At 33.8% G+C, this 20,919-nt stretch overlaps 2 protein-coding genes across 4 annotated transcripts; both read left to right on the top strand.

Moving 5' to 3' along the window:
• Positions 1-414: 414 nt before the first annotated feature.
• Positions 415-14,739, top strand: LOC141713110 (uncharacterized). 3 transcript variants are annotated; one of them, XM_074516355.1, is made up of 27 exons: positions 415-664; positions 1,590-2,336; positions 2,918-3,029; positions 3,138-3,235; positions 4,899-5,054; positions 5,410-5,478; positions 5,706-5,828; positions 5,912-6,061; positions 6,203-6,334; positions 6,426-6,505; positions 6,658-6,752; positions 6,881-6,948; positions 7,574-7,675; positions 7,759-7,832; positions 9,014-9,121; positions 9,219-9,294; positions 10,915-11,051; positions 11,133-11,292; positions 11,430-11,609; positions 11,729-11,845; positions 12,788-12,943; positions 13,050-13,217; positions 13,338-13,450; positions 13,942-14,065; positions 14,170-14,265; positions 14,345-14,407; positions 14,503-14,739. In XM_074516355.1, the coding sequence occupies exons 1-27, from the start codon at positions 503-505 to the stop codon at positions 14,527-14,529; spliced, it is 3,693 nt and encodes a 1,230-aa protein (XP_074372456.1). In that variant the 5' UTR covers positions 415-502; the 3' UTR covers positions 14,530-14,739. The 3 variants fall into 3 exon arrangements, with proteins under 3 accessions (XP_074372456.1, XP_074372455.1, XP_074372457.1); XM_074516354.1 differs by having other exon boundaries at positions 4,884-5,054; XM_074516356.1 differs by having other exon boundaries at positions 539-664; positions 1,559-2,336; positions 4,884-5,054.
• Positions 14,740-15,728: 989 nt separating this feature from the next.
• LOC141713109 (isoaspartyl peptidase/L-asparaginase-like) lies at positions 15,729-19,131 on the top strand. Its single transcript, XM_074516353.1, has 4 exons — positions 15,729-15,959; positions 16,622-16,855; positions 17,474-17,560; positions 18,439-19,131. The coding sequence occupies exons 1-4, from the start codon at positions 15,801-15,803 to the stop codon at positions 18,907-18,909; spliced, it is 951 nt and encodes a 316-aa protein (XP_074372454.1). The 5' UTR covers positions 15,729-15,800; the 3' UTR covers positions 18,910-19,131.
• Positions 19,132-20,919: the final 1,788 nt, after the last annotated feature.

Raw genomic sequence — 20,919 nt, 5'->3', positions numbered from 1 at the left:
TAGTCCCCATTTATTTCTCGAGATTGACTTTTATACGTAATTTAAGATGCATTGACCGCATAGTTCAGTTGATTATTTTTAAATTTTATTTTTATGATTAAAAATTTACGATTAAAATTTTTATTCACAAAAAACAAATTTGAAAAATAAATTAACGGAATTATGTGATTAATATACCTTAAATTACGTATAAATGTTAAATTGGACAAGTAAATTGGGATTAAGGGAGTAGTTAAGTCTGGAAATTATGGTCGTGAAAAATTAATAATTAAACATGATTAAAAAAGAAAAGTTAATTTGAAATCAGAAATCAGACTTAGCAAGTGTCAACCAAAACCTTTGACAAAAACATGAGTTTCCATTTCCAAGACTTGAAAAAATGAAATAGAACCACATAAGAGTTTGTAGAATAAAGCTTGTAATTAATTAATAATAAATATAAAGGGCAACGGTTTTCCCCGCGAAAGGCAACGAGAGACAGAACCCTAGAAGAGAAATAGAAATGGGTGAAAAAGAGGAGAGAGAGATTCAAGTTCGAAGTCTAATGGGAGATTCAATTACACTCTCTCTCTCTGAATCCACTACTGTTCATCAACTCAAGCTTCTTCTCAAACAATCTTTCTCTCCTGCTTCCTCTTCCCCCTACTTCCATCTTTTTCTTAACGTATGTGCTTCTTTTTTTTGATATATATCACACACGCACACACCAGGAGTCGAATTCCTTACTAGCTCAACCCGTCTTTGTTGGCGCGTTTCATATCTTTTATTTATCTCTGTTATTGTTTTGCTTACAATTGTTTAAATAATTCAGTTTGTTTCAATTTTAGTTTAATAACCTATTGGATACCAAGTAGTACTTCTGCATTCTTCGTACTAGGTCGTGTTCACTTCGAAGAAATGGAATGAGGTAGGAACGGAATGGGACATGAATGGAATTAGACATTCCATTTCTTTGTTTTTTTTTAACTAAATTTCAACTGGAATGGAATAAAAATAATATAATGATTTTACAACTTTTTAATTTCTGAGAAGTTAACGTTTGAGTATGATCTATCTCTGGTATAATTCCAAAATAGAATTAAAAATTATTTTTCAAGCAAAGTTTCAAATTTGGAGAATTTCTAATGAGATAGATGTGTAATGTAATATACATTCATGCGTGTGAGTGAGATACTTAATTTTGATATTGAACTTTAGATAAAGAGAGAAAGAGACTTAATTTTATATTGAAGTTTACACAGAGAAGACTTACTTTTGATATAGAATGGAATTGGCCTGCGAATGGTTTTGTGACCCAGCCAAACAACCTGAATTTTAACTCCGACCAGATTCGTCATTCCATTGCTACCAAAACATTTCATTCCTGCTAAGTGAACACAAACTTTAGTTTGTAGGTTTTTGAAGTTAAGAATTCGGTTTTGGAAAAGTATTTGTTAAGATACCTGCCAAGGGGACATTGTGATTTGTTCTTTCCTGATGTCTTTCATGATTTCTGTAACATAATCGTTTTTTTCTGATTGTGTACAAATTCTACATTTCTGTTTTTACCCTTGTTCAGATTCTTATATGTCTGGCTTGCTATGGATCAGGGCGTGAAATTGAGTTTGGGAAGTCCACTTAGTAACTATCCCACCTATCCTGGAGACTTTTTTATTTTTATGCCATTTACAAAGAAGGATCAAAATAAAGAGCAAAAATCTGAGGAGGTTACCACCGCATCTAATGTCACCAGTCAATGCTCATCTTCAAATCTTGCTGATTCAGCCTGGTCTGATCTGATGCAAGATTTGTCTTGCATGCAGAATACAGCTACAGTCGCAAATCAAGATGATACGGACCTTCAAGGATTGACTTCTGATAATACACCTGGATTTATCAGGAGACATAACGTAACTCGTTCTTCAGGGACAAAATGGAGAACAAAGGCTGTCAGCAGCGAACATGAAGAGATCATAAACAGTCTCATAGAGAGCATTTTGCAGTCATCAAGTAATGAGGTATTTGATAGCAAAAATTGGGAAAAATTTCTTCTGTTATCGGAATCAATAAATTGTCTAGCAGACCCTCTCTCTGGGATATGCATGTTAGCCAAAGCTTTTTCAAAGGACGGTGAAACGGGCCAATATGTGAGCAAGGATGGTTTATGCTTGTGCCCGTCATGGCTGAAGGATTTAATGAAGAGATTTTGCTTCTTAAACCTTTACTCCGAAGTTCTTGAAATTCAGGGAAAAAGGGTCACCTCCAGTGGTTTGAAAGGAACTCTGGACCAACTTACAGAATTTGGATTTCAGATAGGAATTTCGGACCTTGAGGAACTGTCAGTACTATGTCCCAAGGTATTTCAGTGTCCATAATCTCTAGAGTTTCTTAACTTGGACCTGGAACACACACTTTATTTTTTGAAATGACTGTTGTGACTATAATCATTTAGCATTAAGTTTTAGGTTTCTGCAATATGCGACCATTATACTTTATATATAATGATCTAGTGCTAGAACTGTACAAACACGCCTCTTTAAGTTTTCGAAAATTACTTACCGCCACGTCATCGACTGCGTAGTTAGCTCTGAACCTAGCTTCAGTGTCTTTTGCTCTTTAAACACAAAGCTATTTTCTTTTAGGATAGCCAATGGAATGGTGATAAATAAGTTTAATGATATTTTTTGATATGTCTGCATCCACTTGAACCTTAATTTGCCATGAAGTTTATGAATTACCCTTGTTCAAGTGATTATACATTGGTGAACTTTATACGTCTAAAATACTCTATCTATCACAGGGGCTATTGACTACATAGTTATTGCTTCCTTTTGTTGTTTAATTCTGTTTTGTACTTCTATCAGTAATTCTGTAATACCGTATATTATTATTTTAAAGCACCCTCGCACACATATAAATTTGATATTTTCACATTCAGGTTGTTCATTTTGTGGACAGTGAGACGGAAGGAAAGAAATCTAGCAGTGTCCTTGTTGTGATAAAATCTCAACCTGAAATAAGTGATCAAGTTATACCTACAAATCCTGCTGGTAATTTGATGGCAGTTCTTATTTTCTTTCATATAGGGTGTTCACTCTATGCATAACTGTTAGCTTTGGTTTAGCATTAACCTTGTGAATTGTGCTACTCTTTGGTAGCTCATAAACGCATGTCTCTTCTAAAGACAGTCAATGCAATGAAGAAAAGGGATGATTCTTTCAAAACCAAATTATGGAGTACTATAGAATCGTTCTTGGTATGCCCACATGCCCTTCTATTCCAGCTTTTGAAGCTTTACTAGTGTGTATATCTCTTGTTCACAAACAGAGTTTGTAGTTCTGTTGCCTAACGGTTGAGAGGGTTCAGTCAGTCCTAATTAGCATATATATATATATATACATACATATATATATATACATATATATATAGGGGCGGGTTCAGCGTGTGACTGAGTTATATGAGTAAATTGAGTAACTCTTTCTTATTGGTCAGATTATATACCCCTCAACCGTAGCATACTTCACACATGTTCAACTGATTTAAAAAAACATTTACGGTACATGTGAATTCTATAAAAAAAATTACAGAACATAGCTTTTGTATAAGTCATATGTGTAGACACGTGAAATTTTAGTAATTAATTTTATGTGTTCTGTAACTTTTGAGTTTTATAAGTTTGTGTTCTCTAACATTTTAGATTTATTGTTCCGTATTTATTAATCTATACTAATAAACAATAATCGTTTTCATAAATTATAACACAAAATTTATTGGCATAATTTATTATTTTTATTTGGATAATATGTATTGACATGCATGTACTGAAAAACTAATGCATAACTGTTAAATGTCCCGTAAAAAAATATAAAAAATATATATAGTATTCTGTAAGAAAATATAGTACGGTTAAGTGAAAAAAAAATGAACATTGCATAAGTTTATAATATTTCTAACTGTTGTAACCTATACATTTGTTTGAACGTGGGATGATCATCACCTGCCACGTATTAAAAATTGAACAATGAGGAAGAGTTACTAGGTTACTCAAATAAACTTGGTTCCTAGTTGAACCTCCCTCCCTCTCTCTCTCTCTCTCTATATATATATATAGTGCTCAGTCTGTTCATTTAAAATTGAATTCTTTATTATGCTGATATTCAAAAATTACCATTAAAAATATGCTTCATTAAGACACCATGTGACATGTACATTTATAAGTTTATGTTATTTTATTATCGTAAGTTGTTTTCTTCATATTTACTGTTTCATTTAAAATTGCGTGGCCATGTATTATCTTTGCTCAAGCATGCTGATTAAGAACAGATATGCATTGACAGCATTGCATATATTTGATTGTTTACTCACTCACTCTTTAATTTAGTTGTCATGTTTTTGTTTTTCATATATATGACTTTGTAATCCACTATTAAATTATTGCTGAAATGTGGATCTATTTATCCTAGTGACGTAAAAATAAGCATTTCTATAAAATTACGCTAGAAAACTAGTTATTTTAGAGTATGAAACATTTGCAAATAGTTCATTTTCTACTGTTTCTTGATGATTATACTAATTAACAGTTGTATTCTCCATAAGTTTTGTACTAATAATAGGATACTTTGGAGATAGACTCAAAATGGTGTACATTATTTGCTTCTAGTTTTAGGCCAAGGTGTCATGCTTATTTGTTAGTGTTCTTGCGGAATCAAAAAAACTACTTGAGCATAAAAAGGAGGTAACATTAATTTTTTATTGAAAGAGATATGCCTGTAACGTATTATTGTTGTATTATTTGGTTTATCAGTCTTAGGTCTCAGAGTTGAGTAAACCTGAATCAATGTGTATGGCATCTGTAAATAGTTATTGTTTTCCGTAGCTTCATTTTTATGTAGTTGGATAAACAGAACAATCTGAAACAGCGTGAAACTGGAAATGATATGGCAAAGTGCTTCTCTCTGGAATATATTCTAATGTTTGTGGAAGCTAAGTGTACTGCTAGTAACATAAAAGCTAAACGGCCTAGAAGTTGCACATCTGCCCCATCAACTTCTGTTTCTTCCAAAGAAGTCTGTCATGTAAGTCAGACTCTTTTTTCTAGTGGTTAAAAGATAGAGTGGTGCATATTGTATTTCGTGTTAGTACATGCAAAGGAAAGTAATGAAGTAAGGGACAAATGATTTTACTTTGTCTTATTTTTTTCATACTTCCATGCATTATTTTTTATACTAAATTTATATTGCTTGCATTAAGTTAGGTATCTTTATACTATACATGATCACTCAATACTATCTGGCTTCTGCAATTCATTTTAGAAAGTCGCGTCTCATGATTCTTATCATTTTACCAATATCATTGCTTGGTTGGTCAAGTTCAATTATTTATGAGGCTGTTTTAGCCTTTTAGGCCCTTACAGTTCTTCACTTTTGGCAGGACACACAGCCATTATTACCAGTTGAAATGGTGGAACATCTGAGAATGGGTATTGGATCTAAAGGACAGGTAGCAATTCACTTATTGTTTGTTTCCTTTCGCAATTATTGGCCTTCATTTTTTCCTTTCTTATCTCTGTTTTCTAGTATGTAGATATTTTGGGTGGGGGGAAGGGGAAGTTCGTGGAAAGATACCTAGGATGCAAGCCTTCATGTGAATGTGAAGGCATATCTCAGTTTGTTTAGAATAATAATTTTCCATTCAATTTAGCTGAATGATAGACTCTATTGATGCAGATTGTTCACATTGAAGATATCCCTGGCAGAAAAGCAAATTATGTTGAGATCCCAGTTGAAGTATCAGAAAATGTGAAATCTGCACTCAGACGTGTTGGGATTACTAGATTGTATAGCCACCAGGTGTGGAAGCTTGCCTATTATTTGTGATCCTTTTCGATTCTTAACTTACTGCTCATATTTGTATACTTTTGCTGTATACACAGACAGAATCAATTAAAGCTTCTCTTTCTGGAAAAAACGTAGTTGTGGCAACCATGACATCTAGTGGGAAATCTCTTTGCTATAATCTTCCAGTCTTGGAAGTGCTCTCTCAGGATGTGTCTGCTTGTGCTTTTTACCTTTTCCCAACAAAGGTCATCTGCACTCGACGTTATGTGTTTTCTTATATTTATTTGAGCTTTGAAATCACGTTGTTTTGATTCCAATTTTATTATATTAGCCTTCCGGTTGCGTTTTAGTGTTTAGTATAATTCAGACCGAATTGGTTGTTGCAGGCTTTAGCTCAAGACCAACTGCGAGCTTTGTCAGAAATAGCAAAAGAGTTTAGTACCAACTTAAATATAGGCACATATGATGGAGATACTTCGCAGGATGATCGGCTATGGTTGAGGGACAATGCTAGACTTGTATGATTGCTTGAGATGGGGATTTTTCTTATTATCTTCAAGTTGGCCCACTTGTTTATTTTTACTGATTTGTTTGTCAGTGTTCTTGCAGTTGATTACGAATCCAGATATGTTGCACATGTCAATCCTGCCGTTCCATGGACAATTTAGAAGAATGCTAGAAAATCTTAGGTATCTTTAGCATACAATGAAATGCAGCTGATCCAAGAATATTTTAGTTTTCAAATTTTTTATTTATATAATTAATATTTTCTCTATTTTTCAGGTTATCTCTTCATAATGTATATATCATTTCGTTTTTAAACTTGTATCCGTAATATTAGGTTTGTCATAATTGATGAAGCCCATGCATATAAAGGAGCATTTGGTTGCCATACTGCTCTTATTTTGAGGAGGCTTCGTCGAATCTGTGCTCATGGTATCAGTGCAATGTGTATTATGTAATATATGTGTAGATGTAAATTTACGTGCTATATCTATTTAATATATTAATATATTGCCTCCGTCAAACAAATTATAAGTTGCCTACACCATGTGGTTATGCAGTGTACGGCAGCAGTCCATCATTTGTGTTTTCTACTGCGACTTCTGCTAATCCCTGCGAGCATACAATGGTGAGATACTAGTTTTCTTATATTTTTTTTGTACTTGTAGAAATTTCAATTTCTGAAATGTGGGGAATGTTTACAATTACTCTCCTGGGAGCAACAATGATATTAGTTCTCTGAAGTTGGCTTGGCCAGTAGGACTGATCTCATGGTCTTGATAATGCTAGACACTTAGATTGGAGACATTCGCTGCCAGCTTGAGTTCTCATACCATGTTAAGTTACCAGCTACTAAATTTTTATGTTGTATTTGGTTTCGGTAAATGGAATGGAATGATTGAAATATAAGGAATTATTAGGAGGTGTAATGAAGGTGGAGCATTCCTTCACAATTCGTTTTTTGGTGGGAAAGAGGTTTGAGTTCTAGTTAAGGTAGATAGGAATGGATGGTGGAAGGAATGAAAATATTAACCTTTAGCTATATTATAGTTCAAATTTCATACTATTCCCTTCATTTTCATTCACCCCAACCAAACACAACATTCAAGTGTCAGGAGAAGGGCTTACGCGGATCATATACCATATTCTTCATATTTGATGACAATTTAAAGATTATATTTAGTAATTCTACATTTAAAGTATACTTTGATTACCACAAGTCTTACATTATTACATTGTTTTGGATGATACAGGAGCTTGCTAATTTATCAGCAGTTGAGCTGATTCAAAATGATGGTAGCCCATCTGGTCTCAAACGTTTTGTCCTTTGGAATCCACCTTTGTCCATGAAAACTGTAGGTTTCATGTACCTCTAAGTGAAACAATGTTTTGACCAGAAATCTTCCCTAAAAATTATACTGACAACATTATGGTGCAGGTTTCCAAGAAGAGTAAGAGCGGTACTGGAACCAATAAATCCTCTGAGAAAACTGTTGTTCTCGGACGTTCAAGGTAACAGTTTTCTTCACTTATGGCATGAACTTATTCGGTTTGTTCGATCAATATAAAGTTAACTATGAGTTTGTTTGATGACTAGATGCTTGTCATGTGAGGGTTGTTCTGGTTAGCATATAACTTCCAATATGTTCATCACTTTTTCTTTTCCTGATGTTGGATTCCTGATGTCTATATTCCTATATTCTATCAGGACTACATGAGTTTGTCTTGTTGTAGCTTTGAATATAAGTGAACTAAGTCTACAGATACAAATGGGTTGAGAAAGCACAAATTTTTGGGTTACATGCTTCCATATTACCACTACTAGGAATCTACTTAATAATCTTTGCCTAACAGATTCTCGGAGATTCTTTTAAAGAAATTTATTTGGGTAGATGAGTTTGTCTGTTGTCTATTATCTCAAGGCACTTGCCAAGGGTGTGCTGAGTGCTTCTCAAGCTGTGCCTTGCAGGTATTTTGACAACACTACCGAGAGTGTTTAAGATCCTTTTTGGTCTGCCATTAGGTTGCACGCAGAGATATCTAGGCTTTGTTCTTTCGTTGATCAAACATGTACTTTGAAACATAATTGTCGTCACAAGCATGATGACTTGATAGCCTTCTGAGTGAGATGCTTGAGACACCAGTTTTACAATATGACGAGTGATATTCTTTGCCAAAAAAGAGAAATAGAATTCCAGAACAAGAAGTGCTTAATAATCTGCAACCAAAAAAACTAATATATATTTCTGTATATTGCAAGAACAGACTTAACTATTGTGTGTTGCAATGTTTTAATTGTTTTTATCGGCTAAATACTAAGAATAGGAAAGCGAGAGTCATTATATTGTACCAAAGATGGTATTGGCACTTGCTGCTGAATTCTGTCGAGTTAAGCCGAAGATGTTAATAGAACTATGAGTTAGCTTGATAATTCTTGTGGTGTTTTATCTTATCGTGTAAGATAGAAGCTTGCTTCTTGAGTGGGGTCGAGGATATAATTTTCCTTATGTAATCAACTTAATCCATGTGTACATGTATGTTATGAATAAAATGTGATCCCAAGTTGTCTACAACAATATTTTATGATCTGAACATGCAGACAGTACATTGTCAAACTTCAGTGATACCTGTAACAAACTCTATATTGCATTACTTGTAACAAACTTTATAATGCATTGCATCTTTCCTTGCAGTCCCATTATGGAGGTTTCCTATCTCTTTGCGGAAATTGTTCAGCATGGACTTCGTTGCATTGCATTTTGCAAATCACGGAAACTTTGTGAACTGGTGTTAAGTTATACGTATGTGTCCTGAAGTTTGTTTTTAGTTATATTTCCTGCTCATTGTTTTTCTATAACATGTTGATTCTATCAATTGATGTTCTACATTTCAATGCAGACGTGAGATTCTTCAGGAGAGTGCTGCTCATCTTGTTGACTCTGTTTGTGCTTACCGTGCTGGATATACTGCCCAGGTTGATAGGTTATCTGTTTCTAGCTCAATCTTTTCATTAATATCTTATCAGTAATGATGACATCTTTGGAATGCTATCTTTTAAATGTGATGTGTGTGTGGACACGGGTCTTTTTGGTGCGGTGAGTAAGATGCTAAGAATGGGCACTACTATTGTCTTCGGTTGGAAAAGCTTTTGTGTATTAAGGCTGCATGGGCTAGGGATACTACGTTTCCTATTGCATTCAAAATGAATTAAAATGTAGTGTTTGTTATTATACATGTCGAGCGGAAATGACATGGGTGTGGGTATGAGATCTGAGTTGGGATCCTTTATATGAAAGCTGGACACTTTGACTTCAAGAAATATAGTTCGAAATGATTTACAAGGCCTCACAACAACTTATTTCCGGATAGGAATGTCAATATATTACTATTTTGATGTTATCCGTTTGATTTATGCTATAAATATAACATAAACAATTATGTATATGTTTTCTTTATTTGTTAGAGGATACGAATAGGAAATGTGAAGTATAAGAAGCAGGTATTTTCACTTATGTGAAGGTTATATGCCCAATCCCCGCTCCTATGTTCAATTTTGGATCTATATCCACGAATCCTGATTTTTCAAAACTAAGAGTCTGACACTTGGATCCGCAACCGTGTCCGACATCAGTACCCTGAGTCGGGGTAACTTAGGACATATGTATTGTTGTTTTGCTAAACTGGGCAACCCACAGAATTACAACTTCTCTAGAGTTGAAGTTTGTTCAACAAGCATGACCATACCTTTTATTGGTCAAAGTAAATCAAAATGCCTTCTGTAAAAGTAGACATACCTTTTATTGGTCAAAGTAAATCAAAATGCCTTCTGTTAAAGTAGATTTATTTGCTCAAGAAGTATGTGATGTAGGACAAGTACCCAAGTCATCGAACTGCAGAAGAACCACTACCGTAGGATAACTGAGAAGATAAGAATTAGCATATATCGCAGTTCACAACCTATAACAACAAAGAGAAACAAATTCTTAATTTTAAAAATCAATTGAAGTCTTCTAATACTAAAAGATAACATTTTCTTATATGGATTGAAACCCTAAAACTTCAGCAAGAAGGAAAAAAGTGAATGAAGTAAACAAACCTTTTTTATTATTCTACTTCTATAACCTAGAAGTTTCTAAAAATCTACTTATTCAGTATATTCAAATAAGTAGACCCCCTGTGTTATTATATTATAGTTCCGTGTAGTAAAATCTAAGTACCAAAGTCCAAGTACCAAAAAAGAAGTACATTAAAATTTTAATTGTAGAATAAAGGGACTAAAGTGCAAGTATTAAATATGAGTACGGTACGGAACGACCGATCGACCACCAAATTTTTAATGTTTCGATTATAATAATATTAGTATAGATAGATTTCAAAATCATAAGAAATTACAATACTTTATCCTAAATGAGAACATGCAATATATACAATAAGTATATTATAAATCTGTCGTCCACATCAGTATAATTGCACAGTTTTCCAGCCTCAAAAAGTTGTGATGTAAATAATGCCCAATCTTATCATTTCGATATAATTTCAGAAGATGGTTTTAGGTTGTGTTACAGCTTGTTGACATTGTTAATTAATAGAGCAGGATCGAAGAAGGATTGAGAGCGAATTTTTTGATGGGAAACTTCTTGGCGTTGCTGCAACAAATGCCCTCGAGTTGGGCATTGATGTTGGGCATATCGATGTAACACTTCATCTTGGTTTTCCTGGTAGTATTTCAAGGTATTTACATTGTAGTTTTGTTATTGCCACCAATATTTATTTTTCTTTGTTTCACTAGTTTTAACTTATTCCCATTATTAGCTTGTGGCAGCAAGCTGGAAGAGCTGGGAGAAGGGAAAAGACATCACTAGCGATATATATAGCATTTGAGGGGCCTATGGATCAGTATTTTATGAAATTTCCTGAAAAACTCTTCAAGAGCCCTATTGAGTGTTGCCATGTTGATGCAAATAATCCCCAGGTTTATTGTGGTCTAAAATTTTTACCCACAAACATCCATCTTTCCTTTATCTAGGATTCGGAGCTGCACCATTGCATTTCAGTTTCCACTTAGTCGGGAAACATATGTTTATTCTCTGCCTTTCATTTCCTCTGTAGGTTCTCGAACAACACTTGGTCTGTGCTGCTCATGAACATCCATTAAGCTTACTCTATGACGGAAAGTATTTTGGTCCAGGACTAGAGGATGCCGTATTAACACTGACGGCTAAAGGGAACCTGAGTACTGATCCATCCCGTAAATCTTCAGACAAAATTTGGTGCTATATAGGTCATGAGGTATGAAATTATCTAATTCTTTAGGTTTTATGCTCCATATACCTATATAGGTAATTTTATAATAAAGTCCTAATATTTGCTACTGTGCCTCTTGTTTGATGTAATATCTTTTTTCCCAGAAAACTCCTTCGCATGCTGTTAGTATACGGGCTATAGAGTCAGAAAGATACAAAGTAATGGATGAGAAAAACAATGAAGTACTGGAGGAGATAGAGGAAAGCAAGGCATTCTTTCAGGTAAGATGATTAATATTAATCATATTTTTTACCCACTGTCTTCGGATTTGAGATGCAATTGCTCGGTTTTCGAACTCCATCTGCTCTAGCACTATCTTCCAATATCAAGAAGCAAACTACAATAGATGATATATCCTCAAGCTTATGTACTTCTATATATGTATGCCAATATAGCGGTTAATTACCACTTGGCTGTTATGTTATTACATGGATGGCGTAAGCTGAGTTTCAAAGTGGAAAATTAGATCTTATAAACATTTCTAGGAGCACTCAGGTGGCTGAAATGGTGTCTTGCATAGATTAATTATTTTTAAATAGGTATTAATCCAGCACATTGACCGGGCTAATCCCTTTTATTTTCCTCTAACTATATAAGCTTCCTTCTGTTTATTTTGACATTGACTTGACCTTGAGATCTGGCCACATAATCTTAACTAATGCTTTGTAATATTTCACTGTCACCCAAATCGTTCATTTTTATTATGTCACCTCTCAAGGCTGCATATAAACATTCACATTTGGTTTTAGTGACTCAAGTTCCTATGTTGTGTCTTGGTTACTTAAAGTCAATCTTATAAGAGAACTGCATGTCTTGTTGCCATTTTAATGATTTGAAGAATCTCAATGGTTTTAAAGTTTTCTTATGACTGGCCATTGGCCAAGCATACCAAATTTCTGATATTGTAACTTAAATGTATTCAATGTATGTCGAGAAGACCAATAGTCATTCAGTTAAAACATGCAACTGTACCTATTAGGGTGGAGTGTTCTATTTCTTAGTTATGGAAGTTTGGTTTTGACACATGCGCAAAGGGTAGTATGCTTTGTATCAATTTTTTCCACAACAAAAAGTTACTTATGATTACATCTTGACATTCTTTCACCAGATTTTAGGTATTTCTTTTTTATATTTTTGTCTTGATACTTAAATTTATACTTCAGGTTTATGAAGGTGCTGTCTATATGAATCAAGGGAAAACTTATCTGATTAAGAAGTTGGATTTGTCAAGTAAAACTGCTTTGTGCCAAGAAGCAGACTTGAAATATTATACACAAACTCGGGATCATACTGATATTCATGTCGCTGGTGGTAAACTTGTATGTAGATATTAGAATATTTTTCTATTGTTTGTCCTAATTTCGATTTTTTTATCCATTGTACACACCCCATGAAGTAGACTAAGTTGTTAGTTCTTCTGTATAGGCATATCCAGCAAGGTTTCGCAGTGGCTCATTCTCTAAAACAAGTGCTCAAGTACATACTTGCAAAGTAACAACTACTTGGTTTGGTTTTCGTCGTATATGGAAAGGAAGCAACCAAGTGTTTGACACAGTTGAACTTTCGCTTCCTGATTACTCCTACAATTCCCAGGTGTGAGTGCCACTGTTGGCGGACAGTTTTAATGATGCTACTTACATATTTGAATCGATGTTGTGTTTGACAATTTTGTTAATTTCACGTGATTATCTTCTTTTCTTTAATAAACAATAGGCGGTTTGGATTCGAGTCACACAATCGGTAAAAACGGCTGTGGAAACTGAAGGATATTCATTTCGTGGAGGATTGCATGCTGCTTGTCATGCACTTATGAATGTAGTTCCTCTGTAAGTTATAATCACTTTTCATGTACTCCCTGTTTCATTTTATTAGTCGTTTTAGACTTTTTTATGTGTTTCTTTTTATCAGGCATTTTAGAATTTCAAGGAGTATTTAATGAACAGTTTTACATAAATTACCCCTACTTTATTTGTTGCTCCCTCATTTTATTCTTTAAACTGAAGGCCATGAAAGTAAATAAGAGACTGTATTTAATGTGTTTTAGTGTAATAATGACTTTTTTTGGTATGTGAGTTTTTTCCTAAAAAGAAACAATTAAAAAAATAGAGGGAGTAATATATAATAGTTTTAACAAAGCAAAATATATCTACAAAGTTTATAAGCTGCGTGTCGTTTTACAGTACGTGTATATGTAGATATGTACTACTTGTTAATATTCTTTACAACTGATATTTGACGTTGACTTGCTGAGAAAAATAATAAAAATAACAAGTTTTGTTACTTGGTCTAACAGTTTTTATGATACTTTGGCATGTAGATATATAATATGCAACTCATCTGATATAGCTTCAGAATGTGCAAACCCTTACGATACCCGCTATGTTCCTGAAAGAGTTTTGTTATATGATCCGCATCCTGGAGGAACTGGCATTTCAGCGCAGGTTAATATGCGTAACCTACTAATTTATTTTGGTTTTGGGAGGCTATATTTTGCAGTGTAAATTTACAGTTTAACAAACACATGCTCACAATGATGTACACGTAGATTCAACCTCTTTTTACTGAACTAATGGGTGCGGCTTTGGAACTTCTAACGTCTTGTTACTGTTCTGGAGATGCTGGTTGTCCAAATTGTGTTCAAGTCAGTTATCTTCATTCTGATCACTTTTATGTTCATATTTAACTATCCGGAACTAATATCTGGTTTACGAATCGTGCAGAGTCTTAGTTGTCAAGAATATAATGAGGTTTTGCATAAAGATGCGGCAGTGATGATTATTAAGGTTGTCTTTTATGTAACGAAACAGGTTTGACAGACTATGAGGTTCCGCTGTTTTGATTACATATTAACATCCTGTGAATTGTATTGATGTTGCAGGGTATTCTGGATGAGGAGAAATCCTAGATTAGGAAATTGGAATAATTCTACAATTCTTGCTGAATAGCTCAAATGTAGGTGCTGTTCTGGCTGTTACACACATCTGCATGTAACATATTCATTAAATTCTGTTATTGTTTGTCTTGTTACACACATCTGCATGTAACATATTCATTAAATTCTGTTATTGTTTGTCTAAAATGCTTTAATATTTTAAATATAGGTGCAATTTTAATATTTTCAGAATTCCTTAAAATTTTCTCTTTCCACTGAAAATTTTGTTCTGGATATTATTTTTGTCCTGCACGGGTGATATGCATCATCAAGACATGTGTATCTTTGGTAAAAATATAAAATAAAAAATATTTATAATTCCTTGCACGTTCAAAATTCTGAAAACTTTATCTTATTCCGGAAATTTAGTACTTTGTTTCAAAAAATTACTCCATTTAAACAATTTAAAATTGATAGAAAACTTTCATTTGTATCAATATTTATTGCATTATATGTAATTGAATATAGTGGAATTAATCTTAGAAATATTAACTAGGAATATGTGAAGTAACGTTGATTATGAAAAAATGAAATAGAAGGTAGTCTTGAAGAATCATATCGAAAGTTAGAATGGCCAACTAATTCAAAAATAATTTCTGTTTTTCAAATGTACAACTAGTTTGAATATAAGTTCTCTAAGATGATGGTAGTACAGTTTGCCCTGAAATCTAGAGAGAGAGATTTAAAAGTCACAGTATTACATTGTGAATCTCAAAAAAATTAAAAATTGAACGCCCATCTCGAAAATGATATTCTAACATTTTTATTCCATCCAAACTCCGATGTAAGATTGATTATGTAAGGCTGTATTTTGGATGTTGCTTGTATTCTTTTCTTGCGCATTATTAAATTTTAGAATTGCAGAATTTAAGAAATTCACGATTTTTTAATTGCAACTACATTTCATTTTTGGACTTTTTTCTTCTAGTATCTGTTATGTAATGGCAGAAGAACTGCCATTTTTATTTTTGTACATATTAAAGATGTCATGACTCATCACACATCTTAATTTAATTTGACTTCACAAGTCTTTATTAAGCAATTAGCAGACAAGGAGATTATTAATTAATTACTTTCCGTCAGGGGTGGGTGATTAATTATTTTACAGTGGTTTGTGATTTTCACTTATGAATATAGTATAGTTTATTACTTATAAATAACTTCGAACTCCCTGAAGTTGTTAATTTTGTATTTATTTATTTATTTATTTACATTTGATCAACAAACTCTCACTGTGTAATCAAATGGGTTGGGCCATCGCTTTACACGGCGGCGCCGGAGTTCCGAAGAACCTGCCACCGGAACGCCGGAAGCCACGGGAAGAAGGGCTCCGACGTGCCCTTGAAGTGGGTGTTTCTGCACTCAAGTCTCATGCTTCTGCTTTGGATGCTGTTGAGCTTGTGGTATTCTTCATTTTCCATTTACATATCTAACTTATATTACATTTATCCATTAAATGTGTTTTTTATTTCACATCTTTATGGTACATGTGCTTCTTTTTTTGTGTGATGCCATGGTTTAAAGTTCGTACATAAACCAAACTAAACATAAAAAGTATGTCTATAGTAACATATACATTTAAGTTACCGTTAAAACTAGAGTATAGATGTACCAGAGTATACAGTTAGAAGTAGAGTAGAGATGTACGCGGATGTTGTGTACTTATTAGTGCCCATTGGCCTTGTATTAGTTCTTTTTAAGCAAAAGTGCTTTGTAAATTAGCTGGTATGGTATGGACATGTTAGAACTTACAATAGCCGGAGCAGCTTTGTTATATTCTGAATCCAAAATGTAATTTTTTTGTTGCGAAGATAGCACCATGTCTCCAATATATATATATATATCTCAACTAAAGTAAATTTGTTTCAAATTTAACTAATTACTTGTCCCAACACCGTTGGAGATGCTCTTAGTAAGAAAGGAACTTGCGGATAGATAAGGACACTGATTACAGCAACCTAGTAAATTGGCATGCGATATATAGTACTTTTGGTTTTACTTTGTTTCTTTCTAAATGATTCTTTTATGTTTATTTATTACTTAACAAGAAAACTCATTTGTTCAGGTACGTGAACTAGAGAATAATCCACACTTTAATGCCGGTAAAGGGTCTGTCCTTAACAGCAATGGCTCTGTTGAAATGGAAGCTTGCATCATGGATGGTAATACAAAGAATTGTGGAGCTGTTTCTGGTCTCAGTACTGTTGTTAATCCTGTATCTCTAGCAAGGTTGGTAATGGAGAAAACTCCGCATATATATCTCGGGTTTGCTGGCGCGGAGGCATTTGCAAGAGAACAAGTAAGTGCAACAAAAAAAATTATCCTTTGCTCGACTGTGGTGTTCTCCATCAATTTAAGACTTCCATTTCGACCAAACTTACCTGCTTCTGGTCCTGTCACAGACTTGTTCATGTTTCATTACAAAATCTCCATATATTTTATCTTTGGTTATACAGTACTGTATGTTCTGTTCTGGTTTTCGGTTAAACTAGCAGTTTTAGACGAACAGAGTCAACACAATTACATTACGCAACTTGTTACATTTAGGGATTTATTAACGTAATCGTTTATAGTATAAGTTTTGTTTAAACCTCGATGTTTTGTCCTCTTTGGTCATTTTAGCATTTCTTGTTATGTTCAAATGCTGCTTCAGCCATGTCATAGCTTGTCAAGGAATCTCTTGGTGTTTAAAATGAGAAGAGATATATAGCATTAGGAATACACATTTAATTTATTAGCATATAATTTAAGAATACTTAATATCTTCATATTGTAAATTATTATCAGTCGGAGACATTATATCTCGTGATCTCGTCTAAGTAGGATATCTGCCAGACTTTTATGTGTCAGTTACTTAAATCTGTGTGTCTGAGTGAGTATATATTTTTTGTGATTTATGGCTGATTATATCTTGCAGGGGGTTGAAACTGTTGATCCAAGCCATTTCATTACTAAGGAAAACATAGAGAGACTAAATCACGCAAAAGATGCCAACAGGGTTCAGGTATCCTTCTAGACTTCTCTTATCATTACCATACTAGCCTTTAAAAGCTTTTGATTAGAGGTTGAAGAACAAAATGAATTCCTTAGAAAGATGAAGTTTAGATGCAATATTAGCTTGATAAGTGATAAAAGTACAATAGCCATTCTATTAGTTGACATTATCTTTACGCTATATATATATGGTACCTGACATTATGTATATCTATATGATTATCTCCTGCAAACGGATGTTTTGTGCAGAAAAATTTATAGAAAATTTCCATTTCTTCAGTATTAAATAGTACGGGTTAAATTTCAAGTGGTCACACAAGTGAAAGTACATATATCACTTTAGGCATCAATTTAAACATGTATCATTTGAATCACTATAGTCATAATATATATCAAATAGATACCACTATATATGTACTCGAGAATTAAAAATTATTTATATGAATTTTCATACATTTTTTTATGAATGCTACTGCAACCAAATGAAAAATTATGAATTCTAGTATTTTAGATAATATATTCTGATTTTTAAAAATGTATCTACAATTTATTTTTAAATTTATAGTTATTTTATTTGATTTAAATAAAAATAATTAGTTTAAAATCTAGATATATTATCTTAAATACTAGAATTTAGAAATTTTCATTTGATTGCAGTTGTGTTCACTAAAAATGTATATAACTCCATAAAAATAATTTTTAACTCTCTAGTACATATTTAGAGGCATTTGTTTGTTATTTTTTATGACTTCAGTTCAAATAATATCCCTTTGAGATTGGTGACTAAAGTGATATATGACCTTGACCACTTTGATATTTAACGCTAAATAGTACAGTTACAATTGATCCAAAGTGATGGCAATTACTAGTTTTATTTCTAATTTACAGCTTGATTACACACCGCCATCTCAAGCCACAAATGAGAAGGACACTGGAGTCCCTGAAGGAGACAAACTTGGAACAGTTGGATGTGTAGCAGTCGATAGTCATGGAAACTTGGCTACTGCAACTTCAACTGGTGGATTAGTCAATAAGATGATAGGAAGGATTGGGGACACACCCATCATTGGTGCAGGAACATATGCAAACAGTTTTTGTGCTATCTCTGCAACTGGAGTAGGCGAAGAAATAATACGTTGTACAGTTGCAAGAGACGTTGCCGCTCTTATGGAGTACACAAATCTTTCCTTGAAGGACGCAGCAGATCAAGTCGTCAAGGGTGCCTCAGAAGGCACTACTGGCTTAGTTGGTGTATCGGCCGGAGGGGAAATAACTATGCCATTCAATACAATAGGCATGTTTAGAGCTTGTGCTACTGAAGATGGCGTTCCAGAAGTTGCAATATGGCCTTCTCTCTGATTGTTGAATGTGTTCTTACTTTCATCTGAATGACATTGTTGAAAACAGTAACCAGGTGAGAAAATCTGGTTCCTGACTCTATCATTAGTTACATAGCTTTTCATATTCTAATCAAGTGGACCGGATTTGTTGAATTAGATGTACACAAACAAAAGATTTGTTCGAAATCGTGGAAACTCTCATATATACCATCACAAAATATTTGTCTGAAACCTTTTTTTATTCACCGTAATTCTGTTCTTTGTTTTGTTCTGCACGCGTTACTCGAGTGCACAAGAGTGAAAGAAATTCTGGAATACCATAGAGTGATTGGAAGGTTGATATCGAATAGGCAAAATTCAACAACAGATATCGAATACGTAAAATTCAAAAATTGAACACCCATCTCGAATTTGATACTCTTAACATTTTGGGTGGTGGCCCTAAATGTCATATGGGGTTAAAAATGACCCTAAATATAAATTCAAAACGGCACATCGTGTACCGTTTATGCAAATCACCTAAAACGGAACTTCGTGTAACGTTTTGGCATTTTAATTTTTTTTTATGCGTAAAACGGAAGATAAAGTGCCGTTTTGGTACAAAACGCTATATGATGTACTGTTTTGAGCCAAAACGCTACTTCAACCTCCGTTTTGCACATTAAAAAAAAATAAAAAATAAAGTACCAAAACGGAGCACTAAGTTCCGTTTTGCATTAAAAATACAAAACGGAAGACGAAGTACCGTTATAAAGTGACATTTTGGGCCATTATTTTCAAAAGTGACATTTTAGACCATTTAACACTAAAAAATGACATTTTGGTCCATTGTTCCAACATTTTTATCCCATCCAAACACTGGATGATAAGATTGTTTATGTAAGCTGTAAAATGAGAGCTGCGGTGCTGATATTCATGTTGCACTTAATTATATAATTTAAGACCCTCTCCCAGGCGTGCCCAAATGTAGCATTGAGAACCGTGACCCGGATTTAGAGATGCACAAAAAATCCGGGCCCGAAAATCTGACCCGGTCCAATCCGGTCAAGCCCGGTCAAGCCCGGCCCGGCCCGGCCCGGTTAAAAGTCTGGGCTTCGACCTGACCCGATTAAAAGTCCGAAAAAACCCGGTTATAATCTGATTATTCTAATATATTTTCTTATATAATTATAAATTCACATTTACTATAAATATAAATAATACTTTAAACACATATATATTTATATATTTTTGATTAATAATATTATTTATATACTTCGTTGCATAAATAATGAAAGAAGATATATTAAGTACACTATATATATTTGGATATCATTGTTATCATAACAATGATAAAATATATTATATAAACATATTTATTTTTTGCCGAACTTAAATGTTTTCAACGAAGTAATGTTTTCATAAAATATTCCATGTAAACTAATACATTTTTAGGATGATCTAGTTGCTAACACATGTATTCTTCGGAATCTCTAATAATACTCGATCCGATTTAAATTAAAAAAAAGTCATGCCTGATCCGATCTTGGCCCAAAAAAAGCCCTGTTAGGCCCGCCTCGAGGGCCCAAACGGGCTTTGACATTTCCAGAAAGCCCGGCCCGGTCAAAGTCAAAGCTCGAAAAGCCCGACCCGGTCAAAGTCAGGGCTTTTTAAAGCCCGGTCAAAATCCGGCTCGGTAGGCCTTTTGTGCATCTCTATCCGGATCCCACTTCCTCTTTTATGCATCGGAGAGAAAGGTAACTTGGGCACGGACATGCAGCTTTTTTTTTGCCTTCATGTATGTTCCAGCATCATGATTAATCATTAAATTGTAAAAATCGTCCGCACCGCCTATACTGCACCTCAAAATGAGATTTAATTTTTTTGTGGTGTAGTTGCAATTTGAATTTTTTATACCCCGTGCGATGTGATTTGTGGTTTAATATTTTAACATTGCGGTTTAAACTGCACCAGACCGCAATTATATTTATTTATTTATTTCAATATTATAAATTCATTTTTTGTTTAATCTAATTTTCTATTATAAATG

This window comes from Apium graveolens, chromosome 3 (genome assembly GCF_009905375.1).
Source record: "Apium graveolens cultivar Ventura chromosome 3, ASM990537v1, whole genome shotgun sequence".
Lineage (NCBI taxonomy): Eukaryota > Viridiplantae > Streptophyta > Magnoliopsida > Apiales > Apiaceae > Apium > Apium graveolens.
Note: the sequence above shows the minus strand (reverse complement) of the source record. Positions and strands in the feature narration are given on the sequence as shown.